Source organism: Patella vulgata, chromosome 9 (assembly GCF_932274485.2).
Source record: "Patella vulgata chromosome 9, xgPatVulg1.2, whole genome shotgun sequence".
NCBI classification, from domain to species: Eukaryota; Metazoa; Mollusca; class Gastropoda; family Patellidae; genus Patella; species Patella vulgata.
The window spans coordinates 19,024,376-19,049,387 of NC_065887.2; the positions used below are offsets into that span (position 1 = coordinate 19,024,376).

The following is a 25,012-nucleotide window of genomic DNA, read 5'->3' on the forward strand; positions in this document are numbered from 1 at the left end:
GCAGTAATCGTGACACAACATGATAACAGAAATTACAAACATGTTCTATTGACTATTATAACATTTATTAACAAAATCATAAAAATTTGATAATATTCCCAAAATGCAACAAGCTGTTACCATGCAAGATACGCTCATATTTTGTATGAGATGGACAGAGAACAAGCTAAACAAAGATGTGATTTTTTGTACAATCATGGGCAATAATCCAGGTTACGGTCTGACAAGTGCGAATATCAAAAGGATAAAAATTCTGACCTCTAGGGTTTCCACAAGCTAAAACATGACTTTTTTTACAATCAGGGGCCATAATCCATGATGTTTCAATATGATACATGCCAATATCGAAAGGAACCCAGAACTTTTGGAGATCTACCTATATTTGAAGTTTTGTCAAAATCGGATAATATTGTGACCTGTAGAGTGTCTACAGACAAATTGTGGACAGAGGCGACGACAATATAGTCCATTTTCATTGACAATATACGTCCATATGAAAATATGAGCGTATAAAAACTAAAATTAACAATTTAAAGACCCAGGTCAACTTCCACACAACTGAATCCTGTATACTTATTTAAATATTTTTTTAACTTGTATTTATGTACGAACATCTAATGTTGGCAAACAATCACATGTAGTAATAATGGTTTAAAATACTTCTGCTTTCTACCTTAATGACGATCTACAGGGGTGACAAAAAACATAGAATCTGGCATTTGAAACAGAGTTTTTAATCCGAAATGGAAAATAGCAAAAAAAAAAAAAAAAAGTTTTTCCAAAAACCTATAAATGTAATCATAACATATACTTATCGCTGAGGTTCTATTGACTTTTTTTTATACAGATAAAGTTAAACAATTTTAACTGATTTTGAACAATTAAAAATATTTATGACTATATAATGACATCAAGTTGACCTTGATCTTTCATATAAGCAAATACTGATAACAATAAATATCATGGTATATAAATAATTTATAAAATAGACACACATTGTAATATATACAAAAAACAACACCAAAAAACATGATATGTATATAAATATACATCTTTTCCATTAGTTTTTGTCCTTTTGTTCTGATATATAAAAAAACAATTTGTGAAAATAATATCAGAAGCTAAATTACATATAAGCACAAAACAAGTAAATCTCCTGTTGTTTAAAATTTCATAAGCTGTTAAAATATAACAATCATAAATTAAATACATGTATTTACATTTTTTTCATGAGTTCTTTATAGGCGTTAATTAACATATTTCAAACTATTCAACACCACAGTATATACATATGATGAAATAAGAGGGATCTCCCTTTAACCAATGTCAAGAATGTACCTAAAACTAAGAAAGAGCAGGATCAGTAAGATATCATGGCACCTTATAATAATCAGCAGTGAATATTCACTAGACCGCTACAATCACAGAGAAGGATATGACATCGGTGAAGTTTAATGAGCTCGCAAATTAATTTTAATTCTAAAACATTTTTTTGAAGTATTAGAAAAACAAATAAAGGTGTTTGAAGTATATCTAGATAAAAAATATTTCCTATTTAGTGTACCATAAATGGGTATATAAAATGAGTAAAAGGCATCATTCTGCCCGAACCAGTTAACACAATGGATGCGCCATAGAGTCGATGATGGACGCCCTGTGATGTGATGTCACCTGTAGAGAAGGCATACTTGAACTTATAAAGGTCTGTCATTTAACACAGAGGTATAAGAAGGCTTCCACAATACCTCTGTGAAACAGATTGTATTCATGGCTGCTAAATATCGTCTGTAGGTTTGTCTCTGTACAATACTTTTGATTGGCTACAATAATATAACCCTTAAATTTGATATCAAAAAACATACATGTAATCCACGCTATCATCCACATACTTAAAGATATTTATATATCACCCAGCATATGTTGAATAATATCTTTCAACAGCCACATCTAATTGCATGTCCGCATCTAAAATAATTTGCCTTGCTTTTTCCATATCTGCTATTTGGGTAACTTGTATAAAATCAGTAATTAGAACATTCATAACTTCATCAACAGCTGCAGCGTCAGGATCTATTTGGGCAGAGCCACTGGTGCCACCTACTGCACCATGAGAGTTACTTGCCCCTGAACCCTTCTTGTATGGCTACAACAAACAAAACATAAATACATTTTACAGGACAACTTCTTATTAATTATAAGTAGGTGTAACTATTAATTCAAAATATGGTCTTTTTATCTTTGATTACCCCTTAGGAATTACCATATACAAAAAGAGAGAGAAATGGGGTTTAATATCCACTCGGGACTAACATATGGTTCGATTTATTTCAATAATTTGGCTGGGCGTAGGGGTCTTTAGCAGTGGGAGGAAAGAATAATCCTGGACAATCCTGATGAACTTTCTAGTTGTCCTAGTTAATAATAATATTTGTTTCCCTTGCACTATCTAATTGCACCATATTGATTGAAACACTGGGATTAATTCTCCTCTATTTGATACCCAGACCAAGCGAGGATCGATCATACAACTGTGTAGTCACAGAGTTACCTCAATAAACGTCATGTTGTAATTGCTACTTACCATTGGTCTCCCTCCAGTATCCGATAAACTCATTATATTCCGCCATTTTTGTCTTTCCTTTTCTCTTTCCTCCTGTAAAATATACAAGTTTCAAGATACATAATGGAAGATTAACTTTGGTAATTTTCTGACTAACATACAGTTTGATTTTATGGTCACATGTGCCATGTTTAGGGATGTACACAGATAGACCTCGTTTTTTCGTGCCATCCAAAGGACATGGGAACACTTCACTATATCACTGACAACTAAACACCTGCCTTAAAAAATCTTATTTTCGGTCAACAATGGGATGGAAAATTCTCTATTATTAAGTAAAAATTGGAAAAAAAGACTACTAGTTCTATTTGAGAAACAAATATTACAGTTCTAATAGAAAGTACAGGAAAGCTACACCACACATGGACAAGACAAAATGGGCAGATAGATAGTCAAATGTGGGTGACATCGATACATAACCACAGTAAGTGTGGCATATAAACAAGAGGAAGTCAATCACAAGTGTGTGTGTGTGAGAGAGAGAGGGAGAGAGACAGAGACAGAGACAGAGATGGGGTTTAACATCCACTCGACACAAACTAGGTCATTTCGGGACTAACACTAACATATGGTTCAATTTTATTTCAATAATTCGCTTGTGCGTCACTATGAAATAACTGTAAATAAAATTCAAAAGCGAAGTAATTCAAATATATCATAACATGCTATATTGAGTTTAGATATTTTTGACGTAATATAGTAAATGTAGAGAAATGTGATATATAACAATATTCTACCAATTATAAATCATATTTGAGTGTTTTCATGCGTTACATTGTAATTTTTAAAACTTCTTACTTCAGATGGTTCAACCCAAGCTTCACCCTTCTCTATACATCTCTGTTTTCTCACACTGTCACGAACTAATTCTATTGTTCTCATATGTTCTTCTTCAGTTACTGCAATATAAAACATAATATTATCAACTCCATATAAAAATATAATAACTTGTATGTGGGCGTGAAAATTTTGATATAAGCCTTTGATCAGGTATAGACATACGACCAGGATTTAATTCAGGTTATTTTATCTTGTCTTATACTTTGTATCATCCAATTTCCATTACCCTTACCACATCTACACTATAGCTTATCTTATACCCTAAAATATCTTCTAAGGCTATTAAGACCATAGCTTTGTAAGTAGAACATTATTCTTGGTTAATAAAATCAAAATGGTGTTTATTGACACATAGACACGAGCACCAATTGGCCTATATTACACCAACTATATGGTGACCTGTTAAGAGACAAACTAAATAACATCACAAAATAAGATATATATAGAGAAATAAAAACAAATATTAGTCTATTAAAGAAAATTAAAAACAAGTACTTCATTCTTTAATATGTCTTTTAAATCTATAGATAAAGTATTACAGTAAATATATCACTATTTATTACAAAAATTCAGTGTTTTACTAAATAGCTCCCTACATTTACATCACTGTAATAACTTACAATTTGACATTGAAGCCGATTGTCCTCCTTGAGCTGTTGGCCCTTTAATTGTAGAGTTTGGATCTGTTCTGTATGTTATTATATATTCTATCATAGCACGACGGTTTTCATATACAATAAATTCATTATAATCAATAGGACAACCCTGGAAAAAAAAATGAAATCACTTTACTAAAAAAATGCTTTTGTTATAATGACCATTTCTAAGGTTCAAAATTAAAATAACAAATACAAACTTACAAACACGTGTCATAGATCATTCAAATTAAAGATCTACAATGCAGCCCACATTAAACAATCTGCAAATCATGCTCGGCAGAAAATGGCATATAACCCTCCAAAACAAAAACAACTGATGACTAATACCTTCCTCATTGGTACCATATATTCTTGCATACATTAAATAATCAGCAAATCATGCTCGACAGAAAACGGCATATAACCCGCCAAAACAAAAACAACTAACGACTAATAACTTTCTCATCGGTACCTTATATTCTTGCATACCTTAAAGCAACTCAAAGTTGGTCTTACCTTAACAGAATCATAAAATCTCCAGCCTCCAGTAGCAATTTCTTTTTCTGGTTCTCGTCGAAGATCAACATCTGTAGCCTTTGGTGGATAAACCTGAATATAATATAGACAAATAAGATCTCAAATTCTACAAGGTGTTTTTTTTTTTTAGCGAATTCTCAGAAAAATTTGAAGCATCTATATAGGGATTCTGGAGAAAACCTAAATGGTTCTGTGGCTATTAAAAGTATTTTGATGAGGCTGTCCAAAGATAACACGTGACACAATTATATGGAATACAAGTTATTTAAGAGTTTATTACAGCGACGTTTCGACGAGGGTTCTCCCTTCTTTGTCAAGCAAAGAATTCTGTCATGTGTTATTCTCAACCAGTTTCTAAGTGCCACTTAAACATAGAGGAACTCTAGGTCTATGGAAGAACTGCAGATTTATGCTTTATAAAAGTTGAAAAATATATACTTACCTTAGCATCTCCAAGTATAACTCTACACATTAAAATACATTCTGATTTTTTATTTACGCCAGTATATTGAATACATTTCCTTGGATTATCACTGAAACATATAATAAATAGTCTTCTTAATCAAATGTTGCAGTTTTCCAGTCTCATAAAATCATGTAATTCCACAGTTCCAATAAAAATCAAATGGAATAAAATGAGGTTTAACATCCTACTGTTCAACCCCAACTTGATACGCCATACAGGGCGCTATGAGGCAAATTTTGCCCGGGCAGCCGCACTATGGCCTACTCTTATATCGATGTTACAACTGCCAAGGCATCTTTTATGTGCATGCCAATATATACACAGGGCCTCAGTTTATGGTCCCATCTGAATGACTAGACAGCTGTGCTTGTCAGGCCCTCCATCCTGCACTACTGACAATGGAAAACACGCCAGAATATTCCGATGAACTTTCTCAGCCAATGGCAGGATTTAACACACGACCTCCAGGCTAGCGAGCCAGCGTCTTACCCACTGTGGCTCCTCACAGCTCCAATACCAATAAAACATTCATGTAGTCCCACAATGATTCAATAACAGTTTTTTTTTATCTCATACAAATTATTTAGCCTCAGAACTATTTCATTCGTCCAGAAATCAGATCATCTAATAGTTCAGTATTAACAATGAAAATATATTTAGATAATGGATCTCATTCAAAAAAATGTTAATGGATTGAATGTTAGTGGATTGGACGTGGCATTCAATAATGCACTGGGGCTAATACTAACATACACATCATTGGTTGCAAGGTATCAAAACATATGCCCACCAGCAGCCAAGTCGTCTGAGCAGTTATGAGCTAAACAATTCAGAAAATTTCGAAAAGGTACATAATTCTAAACAATTCTAAATGTGGGGAGCATCCTACGAAAGTTAATAAGATGAAAATATCTTACCTAAAATATATACCTTTACCAAAACATCCCATACGACTTAACCTAGCATCTAATCCTTCTTCACTAATACGTTCTTTATCAGCTGGTGTTCCATGATATAAATATCGCACATTTAGATCAAAACCTACAAATAATTATATAATATTAGTAATCAAGAAATTAAATCATTCCTTTTTTAAAGGACAATAAAGTAGACCGTTTGTAAAAATTTGTAAACCTGTCTAAAACTCATTATAGTTGCCGTTATAGTTTCGAATTTTGTTTTTTTCCAGTGAGTAACATAATTTACAGGTTAATACTATCATATTGCAAAATAACAAAATAGTTAAGTATGAATACTATTTTGACACCTACTTAGCAAACTTTATCTTTTGAAGGGTCCTAGGAAAACTGGGATTTATCCCCTGAAGGATTATTTTGAAATGTCCAATTCTCCATAAATGAGGATATACAAGAACATTTCTTTTAGTTTTACATAATATAAGTGCCTGATGATAAAATATGTACCAGAACAAAAACCTTCAAATAAAGCAGAACTAACCTTCTATATGTTGTCTGGCTTTTAAAAGATGATCTTGTTCACTTTTATATTTTTCTAATAAATGGACATTTTGTAATCTCTCTACCTTCTCTATGATTAGTCCTGCTTGCGTGAAATCGTGTAAAATTGCATCATATTCTCTACAACCAGGGTATATGGGGAATAATTTATACAAATGAACTGATCCATGATCATTTATGTCTTCTTTGGACCAATTTTGAAGACGGTTATCTGATGTAAAAGGAACTGGTTCTAACTCCTCAATTCCACGAATGCTTGAATCAGAAATTTGTACATTCACATCAACAGTATCAATGTTTTCATCAGAATCATTCTGAGTGTAATCATTTCCAATTATATGACGAAACTTTTCATTGAGTTGGGAAGGGGAGATAATCCCACATCTAATTAATTCTTTCAATTCACGAGAATAATCTTTGTCCTCCTTTGTCATTGCTGTCCGAGAACCAGAATCATTTGACGTTTCTGCCCGATGCCCACTCATTTCACGCGGACCACTGTCGACATGCAGTGATGTGGCTCCAAAATTGCTATAGTCACTACTTCCTCGCACCTGAAGATCATTTAATTCATTAATTTCTAATCTTTCATTTGTCAATAGCTATTGATAGAATATATAATCATAGGATTAATATTAGTGTTTAGTACTGAAAGTACTACCAGAAATCTGCAATGACCTGTAGGGTAACATAATTGTGTCCTTTCATTGCCTTGGGCAAAATTGTTTAAACTTCTTTAAATTGAAAAGACAAAATGTCACAATCTTCATATTTACAGTGTTTAAATTGATTTACAGATTTCTTGAACTGTTAATAATAACAATTATCATCTCAACCAGTGGTTGCCATGCAAAATACGCATACATTTTGCAAGAGATGGATGGAGAAAAAGCTAAAATAAACCCTGCAATTTTTCATATCAGGGGCCATAATCCAGAAAGTTATGGTCTGAAATGCGTGAATATCGAAATGAACTGAAATCTTTGGGATATAAACATATATTTTCAGTTTCATCATTCGAACTCAACCATCATCAGGGTGTAACCATGAAATATGAAATAATTAAAGATACATTAGTTAAGAGTTTTATAAAGAGTTGGCCATTCTTGCTATAATAATTCAAAAACAGATGATAAAAAAAGAAAATGTTGAAAATTTCAGTCAAATTACTTTGTTCTGAACGGAATTGTCACTGTTAGAAGTTTGGATTTGAAATAGGCATCAATTCTGTCTTCACCGTCTATGAAAATTGGCGATCGTTTGATTGACAAGCGATAACTCCACCCACATATTCTCGATTATCAAGTAACATGCTCAATATCTATGGTAGCCTCGCTTGGCAGGCTTTTCATCACCTGTTTCCAGTTGTGACCTCAGCGAGTAACGGTAAACGTTAGCTTGGTCCGCAATTTATTGATTTAATTTTAAATGGACGAGGCTGTTTAAATCCAAACTGTATCCAAGCCATCGGTGGGTCTACAGAGTTGATTTTAAGCTTGTCGTGTAAATAAAGGTCTAATTAATAATTTCTATAACATCTGAAGCCTAAATAGAGACTTGCAATAGGCAGATTTAGCTCTTGCATAATGGATGTTTAAACAATTTTAAAATCGGATAAAAATTGTGACCTCTAGACGGTCTACAAGCTAAAACATGATTTTTTGTACAATCATGTCTGATACATGTCAATATCGAAAGGAACTGAGATCTTTTGGTTATAAGCCTATATTTCAAGTTTCGTCAAGAGCGGATAAAAATTGTGATCTGTAGGGTGTCCACAAACAAATTGTGGGCAAATGGACAGAGAGACAGATGTCAGATGAAAATACAGACTTCCAAACGAACAGGGGCAGCGACAATATATGTCCACATGAAAATGTGGGCGTATAAAAACAGGTAGACAAGGCATATGCACAATAGCATATACACAACTTTTCAGTGTCAGGGCGCCATTTAATTCTATAAATAAATGTTCAGTACAGGTAGCCCAATATTGCTGAACATCTTACGAGTATCCAAGAAATTAACTCTATATTCTGTAGAGAGAGTAGTCAGCAGCAATAACTCAGGAAATTATGTGCTGAAAAGCAATAGGAGTCAGCTTTACTCCACTAATTACTTTTCCAGAAATTTGGTAAAAAGCAGACAGAGTACCAGTAAGTGAGGATAGACAAATATGGTTGACAATAATATCATAACTATATCTTGAAGCAAAAATATATTTACTTACTTCATTTGATTTTCCATCTAAACTGTCATTTATTCCTAGATCTGATTCAAGCAAACTTATAGCCAATGCCTGATCTAATTCAGTTTGAAATTTATCTGAAAGATAACAATATATATATAAGACCAAAATGAAAAGAAAATTTCTTTGTAACAGTTGGTTAAAATTTCTTCAGAATATGGAATTAACGTAAGCCTGTGGTATATCGAAATATATTTCGCCTAAACAAAATATTGTAATGTGGTTTCTAAAGGCTATATAATAATTTATATAGCTTTGGCCTCTAGAGCAGAGTGTCCACAAGAATTTTTATCAAGAAATTATCAAGAGCAATAACTAACAATAATTATTGGAAATTGTTGAAAATCAATTGCATGGTAAATTAAGACACTAGAGCATTCAGGGGGGCTATAACTGACAGTAATTAATGAAAATCATTCAAAATCAATGATTCTTAGTCTGACAGTAATCATGAGAAAATCAATGGGATTCTTCATCTCGTTAACATAACTACTGTATAAAAAGTTCAAGTCAATCGAAAACTTCAGATCGATGGACAGGGGAGATGAAAAGATACGACCACATTTCATTTTGAGATGCAATGATTAATAGAACACAATATTAAAAAAACCCATCTCTTTATTATTCTATTTCTCACATTTCAACTGAGTCAGGGGTTTGGGTGGCCGAATGGTTAGCGTGTTGTATCACAAGGTCTAGAGGTCACTTGTCCAACCTCGTGGGTTTTCTCCGGGTCCTCCAGTTTCCTCCCACTGTTAAAGATCCCTTCACGCAAGCAAATTATTGAGATAAAAAATCGAACCATAGAAACGGCCTAGATTGTGTGAGAGGAGGTTAAACTCTCTCTCTCTCTCTTGTTATTCAAACTTACCCTCCGCTCCTTCATTTAACAGAGCTGCCTGTAAAAATGGTTCCTCCTCATCATCATCAAGTGTGGGTGTATATCTGTCGACACGGAAGGCAGGAGGTGACGATTCACTTTCTAGACTATCATCTAGATCCTCAGACATCTGTTTTATTTGAAACATTGGAAATCTGTATACCTACACATAAATCAACTTATAAAAAAGTAGGTCAATAGCTAGCTGTCTTATACTGAGTTAGTGAGTATCAGGGATGATCAATTAAATAGATCTGTATGCAGAATTGGAAAAATATCTGCAAAAATGCATTGCTGCTATCATGGACCTTATAAGATCCATGTTGCTATTGAACATGTACATTTGTGGTTCTAGAGAGCCATGGGTGCTTCAGTGGGTAAGGCACTGGCTCGCTAACCAGGATGTTCCGGGTTCAAACTCCATGACTGTTGGTCGACTCCTTCAGGATTTTTCTGCATATATCTTTACCTTCGACAGTGGTTTAGGACAAAGAGCAAGGAATTTAACAGTGTCTTTTGTCTAGTCATTTGGATGGGACACAAAAAAAAACTGATCATGGTCCTAGGAATTGACATATGGAATTCGATGAAAAGTAGGTGGAAGATGGGCTTCTGATATCCAAATATTAGTATTTAGCTCCTTTAATGATTAAGGTCCTTTAATTAAAGGGACAATAACACTCATGCTGGCTTGACAGCTTCAGTAAATAAATATTAGCCTTATTCTAAGTATTAGATGTTTAAGTGTCCTACCTGTTGTGTAAATTATCCATTACATCCTATTTTACTTTTACTTGTCCAGAGGGTTCGGAAATATTTTAAAATCCAAGTCACATTTGAAAAGGTTTACGTTAGGCTTTTCAAATCATTTAGTTGAATTTTTCCAATTTTTTAAATTAGATGTGTTAAGATGAAATTTGTATCATCAGTTAATTGGAATACTGTAAAATAGTACAATTTGTTGACCAGAATAAAGATCGGGACATATTATTCTATAACAACAAGAGTGGTATTGAGCCTTTAACACAGATACTGAGATTCAGATAGTGATAGATCAGCACAGCAGATGACCCCAGGACAGAGGACAGATGACCAGAGGACAGAGGACAGAGAATATTGAATTGTCAGTGGACTGTACCATTTTGTTCTGTTCACGTCAAGATAACTTAAACAAAATAAACTTACATTATGTTAAGATGATTTTCGCGACCTTTCTGTTTCGATTATAAAATACTTCCGTCGTAGAGCGTAGATAAGTCGACCCTAAGTCCAAATCAAATAGTCAGTCGAATAAACCGGTCGATGGCTTATTAAAATTTTGGAATCGTTTGTAATCAGTATAAGTTAAAGAAAAAACGCACTAATTCCAATATCTTTTATCATTGTTTTTGTTTATTTTTTACGTCCCCTCATGTTCAAATTTGATTGTTCAAATTAAAACTTTAAGGTGTTATTTTAGTTATTGCCACCGCGGCTTAATAAAGTCATGCTTTACTTTTTCCCTCATCCCCATATGCCCCCATCTTTTAAGTGCACGCCAATGTGTACACGGGACCTCGGTTTTTCGTCCCATCCGAACGACTAGACATCTGTCCTTGTCCACCTCCAAAAGAATAGAGTCCCTATATATGATATGTTGGGTTAGGGGGGCGTATGGGGGTGAGGTATTTGACATTATCATGTGGCCTCGTCCAGTCAATAAAATCAGTCAGTTAGTTCAGTCGATAACATCAGTCAGTTAGTTCATGCTCGTCCCATCCGAACGACTAGACAGCCGTCCTTGTCCGCCTCGAAAAGAATAGAGTCAATATAGATATGAACGTGGAAAGGGGATGCGATGGGGCGGGGGGGGGGCGTGTCGGTATGAGGTATTTGACATTTTCATATGGCCTCGTCCAGTCGATAAAATCAGTCAGTTAGTTCAGTCGAATAATCCAGTCGAATAAACCAGTCGAATAATTCAGTCGAAAAGTTCAGTCGAATACTTCAGTCGAATAGTTCAGTCGAATAAACAAGTCGCTCAATATTAAGCAGCGGTGGTAGCGGGCTAAGATAATTAGTAGCAAATCATGCTGGTAGCCATAGCTGAAGGAGCCAGGGGCATGGGGTAGGGACCGGGGGGCTTCCAAACTAGTTTCAAGAAATGAAAAGAAATGAAATGTGGTTTTAACGTCCTACTGTTCTGCTTGGAACTGGGCTAATGAAGACGGGCATACGCCATACACTGTGCTATGAGGTAAATTTTGCCTGGACAGCGGCACTACGGCCTACTCTTATATCGAATTCCATCTGTCAAAGGATCTTTTACGTCCAGGCGAATGTGTACACGGGACCTCGGTTTTTCGTCCCGTCCGAAAGACTAGACAGCTGTCCTTGTCCGCCTCGAAAAGAATAGAGTCCCTATATATGATATGAACGAAGAAAGGGGATGGGGTGGGGCGGGGGGATGAGGTATTTGACATTTTCATGTGGCCTCGTCCAGTCGATAAAATCAGTCAGTTAGTTCAGTCGAATAATTCAGTCGAATAAACCAGTCGAAAAGTTCAGTCGAATAATTCAGTCGAATAATCCAGTCGAATAATTCAGTCGAATAAACAAGTCGCTCAATATTAAGCAGCGGGCTAAGATAATATAGTAGCAAATCATGCTCGTGGCCATAGCTGAAGGCGCCGGGGGCATGTGGTAGGGACCGGGTGGCTTCCCAACTAGTTTCAAGAAATGAAAAGAAATGAAATGGGGTTTTAACGTCCTACTGTTCTGCTTGGAACTGGGCTAATGAAGACGGGCATACGCCATACACTGTGCTATGAGGGAAATTTTGCCCGGACAGCGGCACTACGGCCTACTCTTATATCGAATTCCATCTGCCAAAGGATCTTTTACGTCCACGCGAATGTGTACACGAGACCTCGGTTTTTCGTCCCATCCGAAAGACTAGACAGCTGTCCTTGTCCGCCTCGAAAAGAATAGAGTCCCTATATATGATATGAACGAAGAAAGGGGATGGGGTGGGGCGGGGGGGGGGATGAGGTATTTGACATTTTAATGTGGCCTCGTCCAGTCGATAAAATCAGTCAGTTAGTTCAGTCAAATAATCCAGTCGAATAAACCAGTCGAATAATTCAGTCGAAAAGTTCAGTCGAATACTTCAGTCGAATAATTCAGTCGAATAAACAAGTCGCTCAATATTAAGCAGCGGTGGCAGAGGGCTAAGATAATATAGTAACAAATCATGCTCGTAGACATAGCTGAAGGAGCCGGGGCATGGGGTAGGGGCCGGGGGGCTTCCCAACTAGTTTCAAGAAATGAAATGGGTTTTTAACGTCCTACTGTTCTTCTTGGAACTGGGCTAATGAAAACGGGCATACGCCATACACTGTGCGATGACGGAAATATTGCCCGGACAGCGGCACTACGGCATACTCTTATATCGAATTCCATCTGTCAAGGGATCTTTTACGTCCACGCCAATGTATACACGTGACCTCGGTTTTTCGTCCCATCCGAAAGACTAGACAGCTGTCTTTGTCCGCCTCGAAAAGAATAGAGTCCCTATATATAATATGAACGAGGAAAGGGGATGGGGTGGGACGGGGGGGGGGGGGGGGGTCGTGTCGGGATGTGGTATTTGACATTTTCATGTGGCCTCGACCAGTCGATAAAATCAGTCAGTTAGTTCAGTCGAATAATCCAGTCGAATAAACCAGTCGAATAATTCAGTCGAATACTTCAGTCGAATACTTCAGTCGAATAAACAAGTCGCTCAATATTAAGCAGCGGTGGCAGCGGGCTAAGATAATATAGTAGCAAATCATGCTCGTAGACATAGCTGAAAGAGCCGGGGCATGGATTTTATCAACTGGACGAGGCCACATGAAAATGTCAAATACCTCATCCCCCACCCCACCCCATCCCCTTTCTTCGTTCATATTATATATAGGGACTCTATTCTTTTCGAGGCAGACAAGGACAACTGTCTAGTCGTTCGGGTGGGACGAAAAACCGAGGTCCCGTGTACACAGTGGCGTGGACGTAAAAGATCCCTTAACAGATGGAATTCGATATAAGAGTAGGCCGTAGTGCCGCTGTCCGGGCAAAATTTCCCTCATCGCACAGTGTATGGCGTATGCCCGTCTTCATTAGCCCAGTTCCAAGCAGAACAGTAGGACGTTAAAACCCCATTTCATTTCTTTCCATTTCTTGAAACTAGTTGGGAAGCCCCCCGGTCCCTACCCCATGCCCCGGCTCCTTCAGCTATGTCTACGAGCATGATTTGCTAGTATATTATCTTAGCCCGCTGCCACCGCTGCTTGATATTGAGCGACTTGTTTATTCGACTGAATTATTCGACTGAACTGTTCGACTGAAGTATTCGACTGATCTTTTCGACTGAATTATTCGACTGGTTTATTCGACTGGATTATTCGACTGAACTAACTGACTGATTTTATCGACTGGACGAGGCCACGTGAAAATGTCAAATACCTCACCCCCCCCCCCCCCGCTCCACCCCATCCCCTTTCTTTGTTCATATCATATATAGGGACTCTATTCTTTTCGAGGCGGACAAGGACAGCTGTCTAGTCGTTCGGATGGGACGAAAAACCGAGGTCCTGTGTACACATTGGCGTGGACGTAAAAGATCCTTTGACAGATGGAATTCGATATAAGAGTAGGCCGTAGTGCCGCTGTCCGGGCAAAATTTACCTCATAGCACAGTGTATGGCGCATGCCCGTCTTCATTAGCCCAGTTCCAAGCAGAACAGTAGGACGTTAAAACCCCATTTCATTTCTTTTCATTTCTTGAAACTAGTTGGGAAGCCCCCCGGCCCCTACCCCATGCCCCGGCTCCTTCAGCTATGGCTACGAGCATGATTTGCTACTATATTATCTTAGCCCTCTGCCACCGCTGCTTAATATTGAGCGACTTGTTTTTTCGACTGAATTATTCGACTGGATTATTCGACTGAACTATTCAACTGAAGTATTCGACTGAAATTTTCGACTGAATTATTCGACTGGTTTATTCGACTGAACTAACTGACTGATTTTATCGACTGGACGAGGCCACATGAAATTTCAAATACTACATCTCGACACGCCCCCCCCCCCCCGCCGCCCCCCCCTCCCCTTTCTTCGTTCATATCATATAAAGGGACTCTATTCTTTTCGAGGCGGACAGGGACAGCTGTCTAGTCTTTCGTATGGGACGAAAAACCGAGGTCACTTGTATTACATTGGCGTGGACGTAAAAGATCCCTTGACAGATGGAATTCGATATAAGAGTATGCCGTAGTGCCCCGTAGTGCCCCGGCTCCTTCAGCTATGTCTACGAGCATGATTTGCTACTATATTATCTTAGCCCGCTGCCACCGCTGCTTAATATTGGGCGACTTGTTTATTCGACTGAATTTTTCGACTGAAGTATTCGACTGAACTTTTCGACTGAATTATTCGACTGGTTTATTCGACTGGATTATTCGACTGAACTAACTGACTGATTTTATCGACTGGACGAGGCCACATGAAAATGTCAAATACCTCACCTCCCCCCCACCCCATTTCATTTCTTGAAACTAGTTGGTAAGCCCCCCGGTCCCTACCCCATGCCCCGAGCATGTTTCTGTGGACTAAGATAATACAGTAGCAAATCATGCTCGTAGCCATAGCTGAAGGAGCCGGGGGCATGCGGTAGGGTTCGGGGAGCTTCCCTACTAGTTTCAAGTCTTATGTGATATTTCGCCCCCACCCCCACCTCGAAAAGAATAGAGTCCCCATATATATGACATGACCGTAGAAAAGGGGATGCGATGGGGGTTGGGTGGGGAGGCATGTGGGAATGAGGTAGCAAATCATGCTCGTAGCCATAACTGAAGGATCCGGGGGCATTGGGTAGGGTCCGGGGGGGCTTCCCAACTAGTTTCAAGTCTTAAGTGATACATATTCTAGTATTTTCGCCCCCACCCACACGCCCCCTCCCATTCCACCAACACCCCCTTTCTATGGTCATATATAGCGACTATTCTTTTCGAGGTGGGGGCCGACAATATTAGTATCTATTTAAGTACAATTATCTCCTGCGACGGGTGAGGACCAAACCCCATCCAAGCCCTCGGCTCCTACAGCTATGGCAACGAGCATTGGGCTACTCTATATTATCTTGGTTCACTGTTGGGCTGTTTTTCCGACTGGTTTCATCGATTGAAGTATTTGACTGATTTTATCGACTGAGATATGTGGGGGATTTTATCGTCTGGACGAGGCCACATTAAAATGTCAGATTTATGTAAGATGAATCATTACTTGGAGAGACCAGCTTAATTAGGAAACCTATATACTTCATGTAGTTGGGGATCCGATTTATAGAAAGTTATAAGTTGTTTAATTGTTGCTGTTATGTAGGCACTGTTTGTTCCTGAAATAAAGTGTTGAAGATCCAGTCCAAGAATCTGTATTCATTTCTGATCCTAAGAGAGCACACATCGAAGAGCTACATTCACTGCTAGTCAAATTGTACATAATATATTGAAGAAGAAAGGATGAATATCAACTTTATTCTTCCTTAAGCAGCAGTAGCAGCAATAAAAAATCTTGATCAACTATCTGTCTTGGAGTCTCAAACAGGGGTTTAAATGGGCTTTAAAGGGGACTTCTCAGAAAATTAATTACCCAGTCCGGAAAAGAAATATCGTTCTTTTGCCAAAAAAAAAAAGGGATAGACAGCGACAGCTGGAATTTTTTGCAAAAAAAGGGTGCCTCCAGTAAAAAGGATGCGGGTGTTCAAAATGTTCGGGATACTAACGATGTATCTGTTTTTAATAACCCTGTGTTAATGGTTTCATCCTGCCAATTGCCATGATAAAGGTTGCAGCCATGCGAGATGTTTCAGGTTTTAGTGCCAAATGCACCAGTAGTCAAGACTCAAGATCACAGATTTAGACATTTTAGGCCTTACAGCACGAATCCTTTGTACAGGAATAGAAATTATTATCGTGAAAATAGTTATAGATTATGTTATTTTGAATAATGGAAAAATAAAGATTTTGATTGTATTAATGATTAAAACATGGGGTCATGTTTTTGTTTGAAATAATTTTAAGGTGGATACACATGACTAATGTATAGGTCATATGTTATTTTATTATTGTTTAATTCTATTTTTAATTTCAAATCTAAATTTTAACATTCATTAATGCTTGGTTAGTCATTAGAAGCAGACAACAATTTATTTGTCACTCCATATAAATTATGACAGGCTGGCAACTAGAGTGTTTGATCTGTTCAGTTTCTTTAACTATTGTTTTAAATGGCTTAAGACTTAATCCTTCAATAATTATATGCTTATTTCAACACTTTCATAGTAACTAATTTATATAAAAAGACAAGTGTATGTAGGATGAATTATACAGTAGTTGGAGAGACCAACTTAGTTGGAGGACTGATTTATAGGAAGTTATAAGTTATAAGTTGTTTACTTGTTGCTGTTATTTATTTGCTCCTGAAATAAAGTGTTGAAGATCTATTCAAAGAATCTGTAGTCATTTCCGATACTTAGAGAACACACTCCACGCGATACATTCCCTGAAAGTCAAACCATGTTATGAGCATGAAAGGGCTACTTAATAATATGAAATGAAATGGAGTTTAACGTCCTACTGTTGGGCTAATGAAGACAGGCATACGCCATACAGTGTGCCATGCGGGAAATTTTGTCTGGACAGTGCACTACAGCCTACTCTTATATCGAATTCCACCTGTCAAGGAATCTTTTACGTTTATTCCAATGTGTACACAGGACCTCATTTTGTCATCCCATCTGAATGACTACACAGCTAACCTTGTTAGGCCCTCTGTCCTGCATCACTGACAAAGGGGAATCACACCGGAAAATCTGGATGAACTCTTTCGGGCAATGCAGGGATCGAACACCTACATGTAACCTCCAGACTAGCGAGCCGGCGTCTTACCCACTTAATCACTCCCGCTACATAATGGGATTTAACATCCTACTGTTGTGCACCGACTAGGCTAATGAAGATGGGCATATGCCATACAGTGTGCTACAAGGGAAATTTTGCCCCGACAGTAGCGCTACAGCCTACTCTTATATATTGAATTCCAACTGCCAAGGGATCTTTTACATGCACGCCAATGTGTACATGGGACCTTGGTTTTTCATGCCATCAGAAAGACTAGACAGCTGTCCTTTTTGTCACACCCTCCATCCTGCCCTACGGACAAGGGGAAACCACCTGGATAAAATCCTGAGGAACTGTCTCCGCCAATACCGAGAACGAACCCGCGACCTCCAGGCTAGTGAACCAGCGCCTTACTCACTTAGCCACTGTTGTTCCAGGCTACTTATTGATCTTGGTTCACTTGGTTAGTCATTAGAAGCAGACAGCAATTAATTTGTCAGTCGATTTAAATAACTAAAGTGGGTGGTCTGTTAAGTTTCTTTTACTATTGTTTAAAGGACTTAATCCTTCAATAATTATATGTTTATGGCAATACTTTCATAGTAACTAATTTATATAAAAAGAAAAATGTATGTAAGATGAATTATAGTTGGAGAGACCAGCTGAGGGAACCTATATACCAGTTGGAGGACCAATTTATAGGAAGTTATAAGTTGTTTACTTGTTGCTGTTATTTATTTGCTCTTGAAATAAAGTGTTGAAGATCTTTTCGAAAAATCTGTATTCATTTCCGATACTTAGAGAACACACTCGACCAGATACATTCCCTGAAAGTGGAACCGTGTTATGAGCATGAAAGGGCTACTCAATGAAATAAAATGGGCTTTAACGTCCTACTGTTGTGCACCGACTGAGCTAATAAAGTCAGGCATATGCCATACAGGGGATCTTTTACATGCATGCCAATGTGTACATGGGACCTTGGTTTTTCATCCCATCCAAACGACTGCCCCACTGACAGGGGGAAACCACCCGGAAAATCCTGAGGAACTTTTTCGGCCAATATCAGGAACAAACCTCCGGGCTAGCGAGCCAGTGTCTTACCACTTAGCCACCATGGCTCCTGGCTACTTATTGTTATCTTAGTTCACTCCAATTAGTGCTTCATAAAGTATGGTCCTCCACCATCAAGTCAAGCGACTGCTTTTTTTCGACTGAAATATACACTGAAATATTCGACTTGATGAGGTCACAAAAAAAAACCTGACTCGTCCAATACCCCCAGCCCCTGACTACAGGCCTATGTAGGATTCTATTCACTTAGATGACGGGCCAAAAACATGACTCTCCAGTTAAGTACATGTATCAACTAAATACCTAGATCATAAGACTACTTTTGCCCGAAAAAAAATCTGACTTTAAAGTAGTTGGGAGGGGCGGGGGGTGAAGCCCCTGGCTACGACCATGATTGGGCTATTCTTTATTACCTTAGCTCACTGCCACCGGTACTTAATATTGAGCGACTGGTTTTATCGACTGGGATATTTTACTGTTTTTTCGCCAGGATTATTCAACTGGTTTTATTGACTAGATTATTTGACTGTTTTTTTTCAACTGGATTATTTGACTGGTTTTGTTGACTGAATTATTCGACTGGTTCTGTCAACTGAATTATTTGACTGATTTTATCGTCGAAAAAAGTCAAATATCCCAGTCAATAAAACTATTTTCTTGTGGACTCATCCAGACGATAAAGCCAGTCAAATATCTCAGTCAATAAAACCAGTCAAATAATTCAGTCGATAAAACCAGTCCGATAAAATAAATCGAATATCTCAGTCGATAAAATAAGTCGAATATCTCAGTCGATAAAACAAATCAAATACCTCAGTCGATAAAACCATGGACCTTACAATACCATGATAAAACCAGTCGAATATCACAGTCAATAAAACAAGTCGAATATCTCAGTCAATAAAACCAGTCGAATATCACTGTCGATAAATCCACATCCCAGATCAAGTTGGGTCTTCATACCAGATCAAGTTGACAAAATGTGCTTTTGACAGTTATATGATGAGAAGTTAAAATTTAAAAATAGTCGCTCAATAATAAGCAGGAATTGCAGTGAACTAAGATATTAATACCGAGTAGTTCAGTCATACCCATTGCATTAGCAATAGCTGTAAAAGAGCCGGGGGCTTGCACCTCCCTCCCCTGCCAAATAGTTTCAAGTTCGATTTATGGGGCAAAAGTAGTCTGATAATTAGGTATTTAGCGCCGGGGATAGCCGAAAAAACAGTCAAATAATCCGGTCGAAAAAAAAATCAAGCAGATAATTCAGTCGAATAATCCAGTCGCTCAATATGACGAGGAAAAACGTAAAGCTTGACTTTATTAAGCAGTGGTGGCAGTAACTAAGATAACAACATGAAGCCTACTCCTCTATAAATCCCTCCACACGGTTGTTTTTATTCCGAAGCGACTAGATACTATGCTGTCATCAGTTTTATGCATCGGACACAGACTTAATTCAAGTTGTTTTTATTAGTACGGCCATTGTTTTCAGTTGATGACGTCAGGCGTTGACCCTTAACCCTAGATGACGACCTTACTCGCAAAGAGAGGTCAACACGTTGTTTAGGGGATTGATATTGGAAGGAAAATCTCAATAAAGTTGTGACTTAACTGTCAGATTTGAACTTGGGGGAAAATAATCAAAATAAACAAAAAACGATGTAATCATATTTGAGTTAGTGCGTTTTTTATTTCAGTCAAACAAACTATTCCCAAATTTTAGCCCAACCATCGACCGAGTTTGTTGACTGGAAATTCTAGTGGTACTTAGGGGTAATTGGCGGAGATTGTATGTAGGCTGGAGTGATCGAGACTACAATGATTAATTTGAAAGTAGTAGTATAGGATTTAAACCACTCATTTTCTCCCCAGTTTTTAAATCGCCCCAAACAGTTTAACTCGACCAGCTTTACCCAAAACAACCCCAAATATTCCAGCATTTTTATGTTGTTTTTTTTTCTGTTCGCTTTTCATTAATATTTCTTTAAAAAGGCAATGGGAGATATAATCAAGAAAGATAACCATTATTGTCATCCTAATGATCATGGATTCAGACTACTAATTCTCTCCCAACTGACTATTTTAAATCTCTGAGCTTTCTTGGCCTAAACCTTTTATTTTTTTTATTTTTTTTTGACATTCGGATGATCTTTATCTTTTTAACCGCAAAGGCCCCATCATAAGAAATAAAATAAAATATTAAGTACAATTTTATGTTATAGGCAATTGACATAGGCATGGGGGGGGGGGGGGTCGTTCTAGCTGTCTCCATAAATGTCTGACAATCTGATATTTCGGAAAGTCGGGTAAGATGAAAATAAGAATTAATATATCATATGGATGGCATAAAACACCAATTTTACTTTTACTTTAATTCCGCCAATTTGTACTGAATTAACGTAGGGTGACCCATGTACTCACAGAAATACAGTCCACCACTGATAGTTCGAGACTACCACTGAAGCGTGCACATTCGCCGTGCCGAGACCAACTTTCTGACAGTATGATACTATAAATAGCCATGGCACGTGCAATTCTCTACAAATCTATCAACTATTACAGCCGTAAAAAATTTATTGTTGACGATTTTGAATAGCAGTAAAATTAAGCTTCTTGGTTATTACAGCAGATTTAGAAATTACGTTCGTTTCATTTTTTAAATCGCTTTTTCATTAACTGTACCGTTAAGAGCGGCATCTTTTGGTTTAGTACAAATAATATCTCTGAATCACTCGGGTTAGACAGGAACATGATACTAGCAATAGTTTCATTTTACTTTTACAAGCTTCTTAAAACGATTGTTGAGCTACCTAACGTGCTTATTTCTAAATTCAATTTCTTGTTCTAGCTTTCTGTTATGTTTCGTAAAAAAAGTAGTCTTGATTATCCCGACCTGTCAATCAGACGTAGAATGGTCGATAGACTGGTTAAGCGAGACTAATTTCAAAACAAGGGCACGTAACCTATCTTTTACTCAAAAGTGTCTGGATGTTATGGACGACTCTTGGAACCAGTTTTCAGTCTATTATTTATACATGATTAATGGTCATAGCTTATTAAGTACAACATGATCGTTTATTTAGTGACTATAATTGTGTGAAACTGATTTGAGGCTTGGCATATATATAAATAGTGTGGCGTAATTGTCGAGATATAAGGAGATATTTATTTATGGTGGGTCTCTTTAACAATAGATTAAAACATTTTGTCCTGGGTCACCCTGGTTTGAGCGACAGTTTTCAGGCATCGATTATTATTTGTGAATGCTGCTGCCACAGTCTGATTGGATGTTCGTCATAGGGTGGAATTTCGGTTGCAAAACCATTGGTCAACTTCAAAGTCTAGAATAACAGAAAAACGTTTGCCGCAATTAAATTTTCCAGGGGAGTGCAAGGCCCCAAAATCACGCGACGAACGGCTTCGCCGGCCGTGGCTCTGTAGTCAAAAGAATTGATTGGTTGTTTTGAATTCAAGGTAGCCAGCTAAGTTAGACTATATTATTGGACCACGTTAAATTTTCTCTTAGCGATCACGTCTCCGTGTATAACGATTGATCGTGTTAATCTATATTAGATCACTGTGCAGTTGCTGTATTCGTGTGCTGGAATAGCAGGAAAACGTCAAATTTCTAGGCGAGGCTATTACAAAATTAAACCTTAATGAGTTTCTTAATGGTAACGAAACCACGAGATACAAGAAACCTATTTTTGACAAGCAAAACTTCCACATTTTCTTATCGGTATTAAAAAAGGACCCCATTTATATGACTAATGGCGATTTGGACTAATCTTGATACCATGATTGCAAAGCAGACCAAACTATAATGTCGCTGAAAGATTAAATTAGACATTTCATTATGATCTAATGAAACACGATTTAGTAAAATATTTTTCCTTTCGAACAAACAATAATTGTTTAGATAAATGTTCGATAAAACAGACACGGTTTCTTTTGTAACTGTAAAATACTTCCCCCTCAAACATAATATATCAATTATTGATTTATAATACTTATTGTGTTCTCAAACACACTTGTTTGTTGCAAATATTTAATTATTCTACTGAACCGTTTGAAAGGATAATTGTATGGCTTGAGGCTGAATGAATCTTCTTCAGTTGCAATATACAAAGTTTTAACAAGGAAAATAAAAAAATCAAAGATGTTCTCATTGATGTTACTGAATCATGGCGAATTTAGTGGAGATGCATGTACTTGAAATTTTGTCATAACTGATAAGATTGTTATCGCGGGTTTTTTTTTATCACATTGATATAATATTACACCACTATTTAGTACCAGTCATGGCAATAACATATCGTGTTGGTGAATTTTAATAATTCATAGAGACGGCAATAGGAAATCGTAAAACACATTGTATATCACACTGATCCGCAGTGAATATTCGCTTGGCCGCTACAATCACTGATAAGGATGACATCGATGCGACTTAATGACTACAAAATATTAACTTTTTTCTTTCGACAAATTAAATTCTGAAACATTTTTTTTAGTATTAGAAAAATAAATAAAGGTGTTTGAAGTATATCTTGATAAAAAATATTCCATATTTAGCGTAAATAGGTACATTAAATAGTACGCGGAGGCGTAAAATGGGTAAAACGATATAATTTTGCCCGTACCAGTTCATATTACTACGTTCGATGTAAACAACGCACGTGTGACCATCAATTTAACGTTTTTTTCTGTTTGTTTACTCTGAATTCTTTCAGAAGTACATTTTTTACCGTCTAATCTGATTGGCCTGCTCGTGTTTGTTTTAAAACAACAAAAACAAGCCACAGAAGTAATCTTTTTTGGCGTTATCGATGCCATCTTGCTTTGTTGGTAAACATTGTGATGTGACGTCACCCTTAGAACTACAGCGGTCTGACCTTTTAAAGGTCAGTCATCTTGGACAGAGATAAAAGACGGATGTCGCATTAGGTCTGTAAAACAGATTGATTGTATATGTGTATAAATGTTCTGACAACCGCTAGCCATTCGATCAACACACACGAATCGCTCCTTTTGTGACTCGAGCTGACAAAAAGCCCCATGTTTCAAGTTATAGTGATACCCTTAACTTTTTGTACCGTGTGCGCCCCATGGGTATGTTTCAGGGAATTGCTGTTTTTCTAGATATGCAATGCTTGTATAGGAACGACCCGAAACAATTTTCTAAAAACAGTAGTTAAATTTTAATTTTCCAGATGATCGAGCCACGCCCCGAGCCGCATTTGAATGATAATTAAAACCCACCGCCCGCACCACCCCCCCCCCCTCCCTTTCGTTCAGTATTGATAAAGATATCTGGAATTGAAATTTCATCGATCTATGCTGCTCGCTATGCAATAAGCCCACCGCCATTTTGTTGTCCGTGAAAATTTATTGATAGGCCTTTTTCAAAACCCGATTGAATCTAAGCCGTGTCATAATGCGTTGGTATTTTGATTTGATTTGCTTAAAGATGCATTATCTAAATGAAATGAATGAAATGAAATGGGGTTTAACGTCCTACTATTCTGCTCCGAACTGGGCTAATGAAGACGGGCATACGCCATGCAGTGTGTTATGAGGGAAATTTTGCCCGGACAGCGGCACTACGGCCTACTCTTATATCGAATTCCAACTGTCAAGGGATCTTTTACGTGCACGCCAATATGTACACGAGACCTCGGTTTTTCGTCCCATCCGAACGACTACGGAAATTTTGCCCGGACAGCGGCACTACGGCCTACTCTTATATCTAATTCCAACTATCAAGGGATCTTTTACGTGTACGCCAACATGTACACGAGGCCTCGGTTTTTCGTCCCATCCGAACGACTAGACAGCTGTCCTTGTCTTACCCACTTAGCCACTGTGACCCCCTTGCATTATCTAAGATATGGATAAAGAGCTATACTTCAAAAATAGATAAGCAAAATAAATAATATTATATTATATTTCACTCAAATTACTTTATTCTGAGCGAAGATTTGACATGACGAGGCAAAGATTGTTGATTATCGTAACAAAGGTACCTGTTATTTGAGACTAAGCCACTTCAAATTAAATCAATTATTCAATCCGTTCAAATCTCCGCCATCCGATGATCTTGAGAATTGCGAATAAATATTTAAATAATAGTTTATATAACATTTAAAGCCAAAATAAATACATGCCATATGCAGATTTAGCCCTTACATAAGGCATCTTTAATTAAATGTTAATAAACAATATGAGTAGGCTAAATATTAACTAGGATTAAGCCGTTAAAATTTTTTATATTTTATCGAAAAATGTCAATGGCGCATCGGGACTTTAATG

At 37.3% G+C, this 25,012-nt stretch overlaps 1 protein-coding gene across 4 annotated transcripts; it reads right to left on the reverse strand.

The window, feature by feature from the left end:
* Positions 1-43: 43 nt before the first annotated feature.
* On the reverse strand, positions 44-11,024 carry LOC126807763 (protein mono-ADP-ribosyltransferase PARP12). 4 transcript variants are annotated; one of them, XM_056103176.1, is made up of 11 exons: positions 10,893-11,024; positions 9,699-9,870; positions 8,810-8,904; positions 6,560-6,834; positions 6,019-6,142; positions 5,078-5,168; positions 4,615-4,707; positions 4,081-4,225; positions 3,419-3,519; positions 2,582-2,653; positions 44-2,143 (listed from the first exon to the last, which is right to left on the reverse strand). In XM_056103176.1, exons 3-11 carry the CDS (start codon positions 8,824-8,826, stop codon positions 1,907-1,909), a joined length of 1,155 nt encoding a protein of 384 aa, XP_055959151.1. In that variant the 5' UTR covers positions 8,827-8,904; positions 9,699-9,870; positions 10,893-11,024; the 3' UTR covers positions 44-1,906. The 4 variants fall into 4 exon arrangements, with proteins under 4 accessions (XP_055959151.1, XP_055959150.1, XP_050388505.2 ...); XM_056103175.1 differs by having other exon boundaries at positions 6,560-7,133; XM_050532548.2 differs by having other exon boundaries at positions 6,560-7,181.
* Between the last annotated feature and the right edge of the window lie 13,988 nt (positions 11,025-25,012).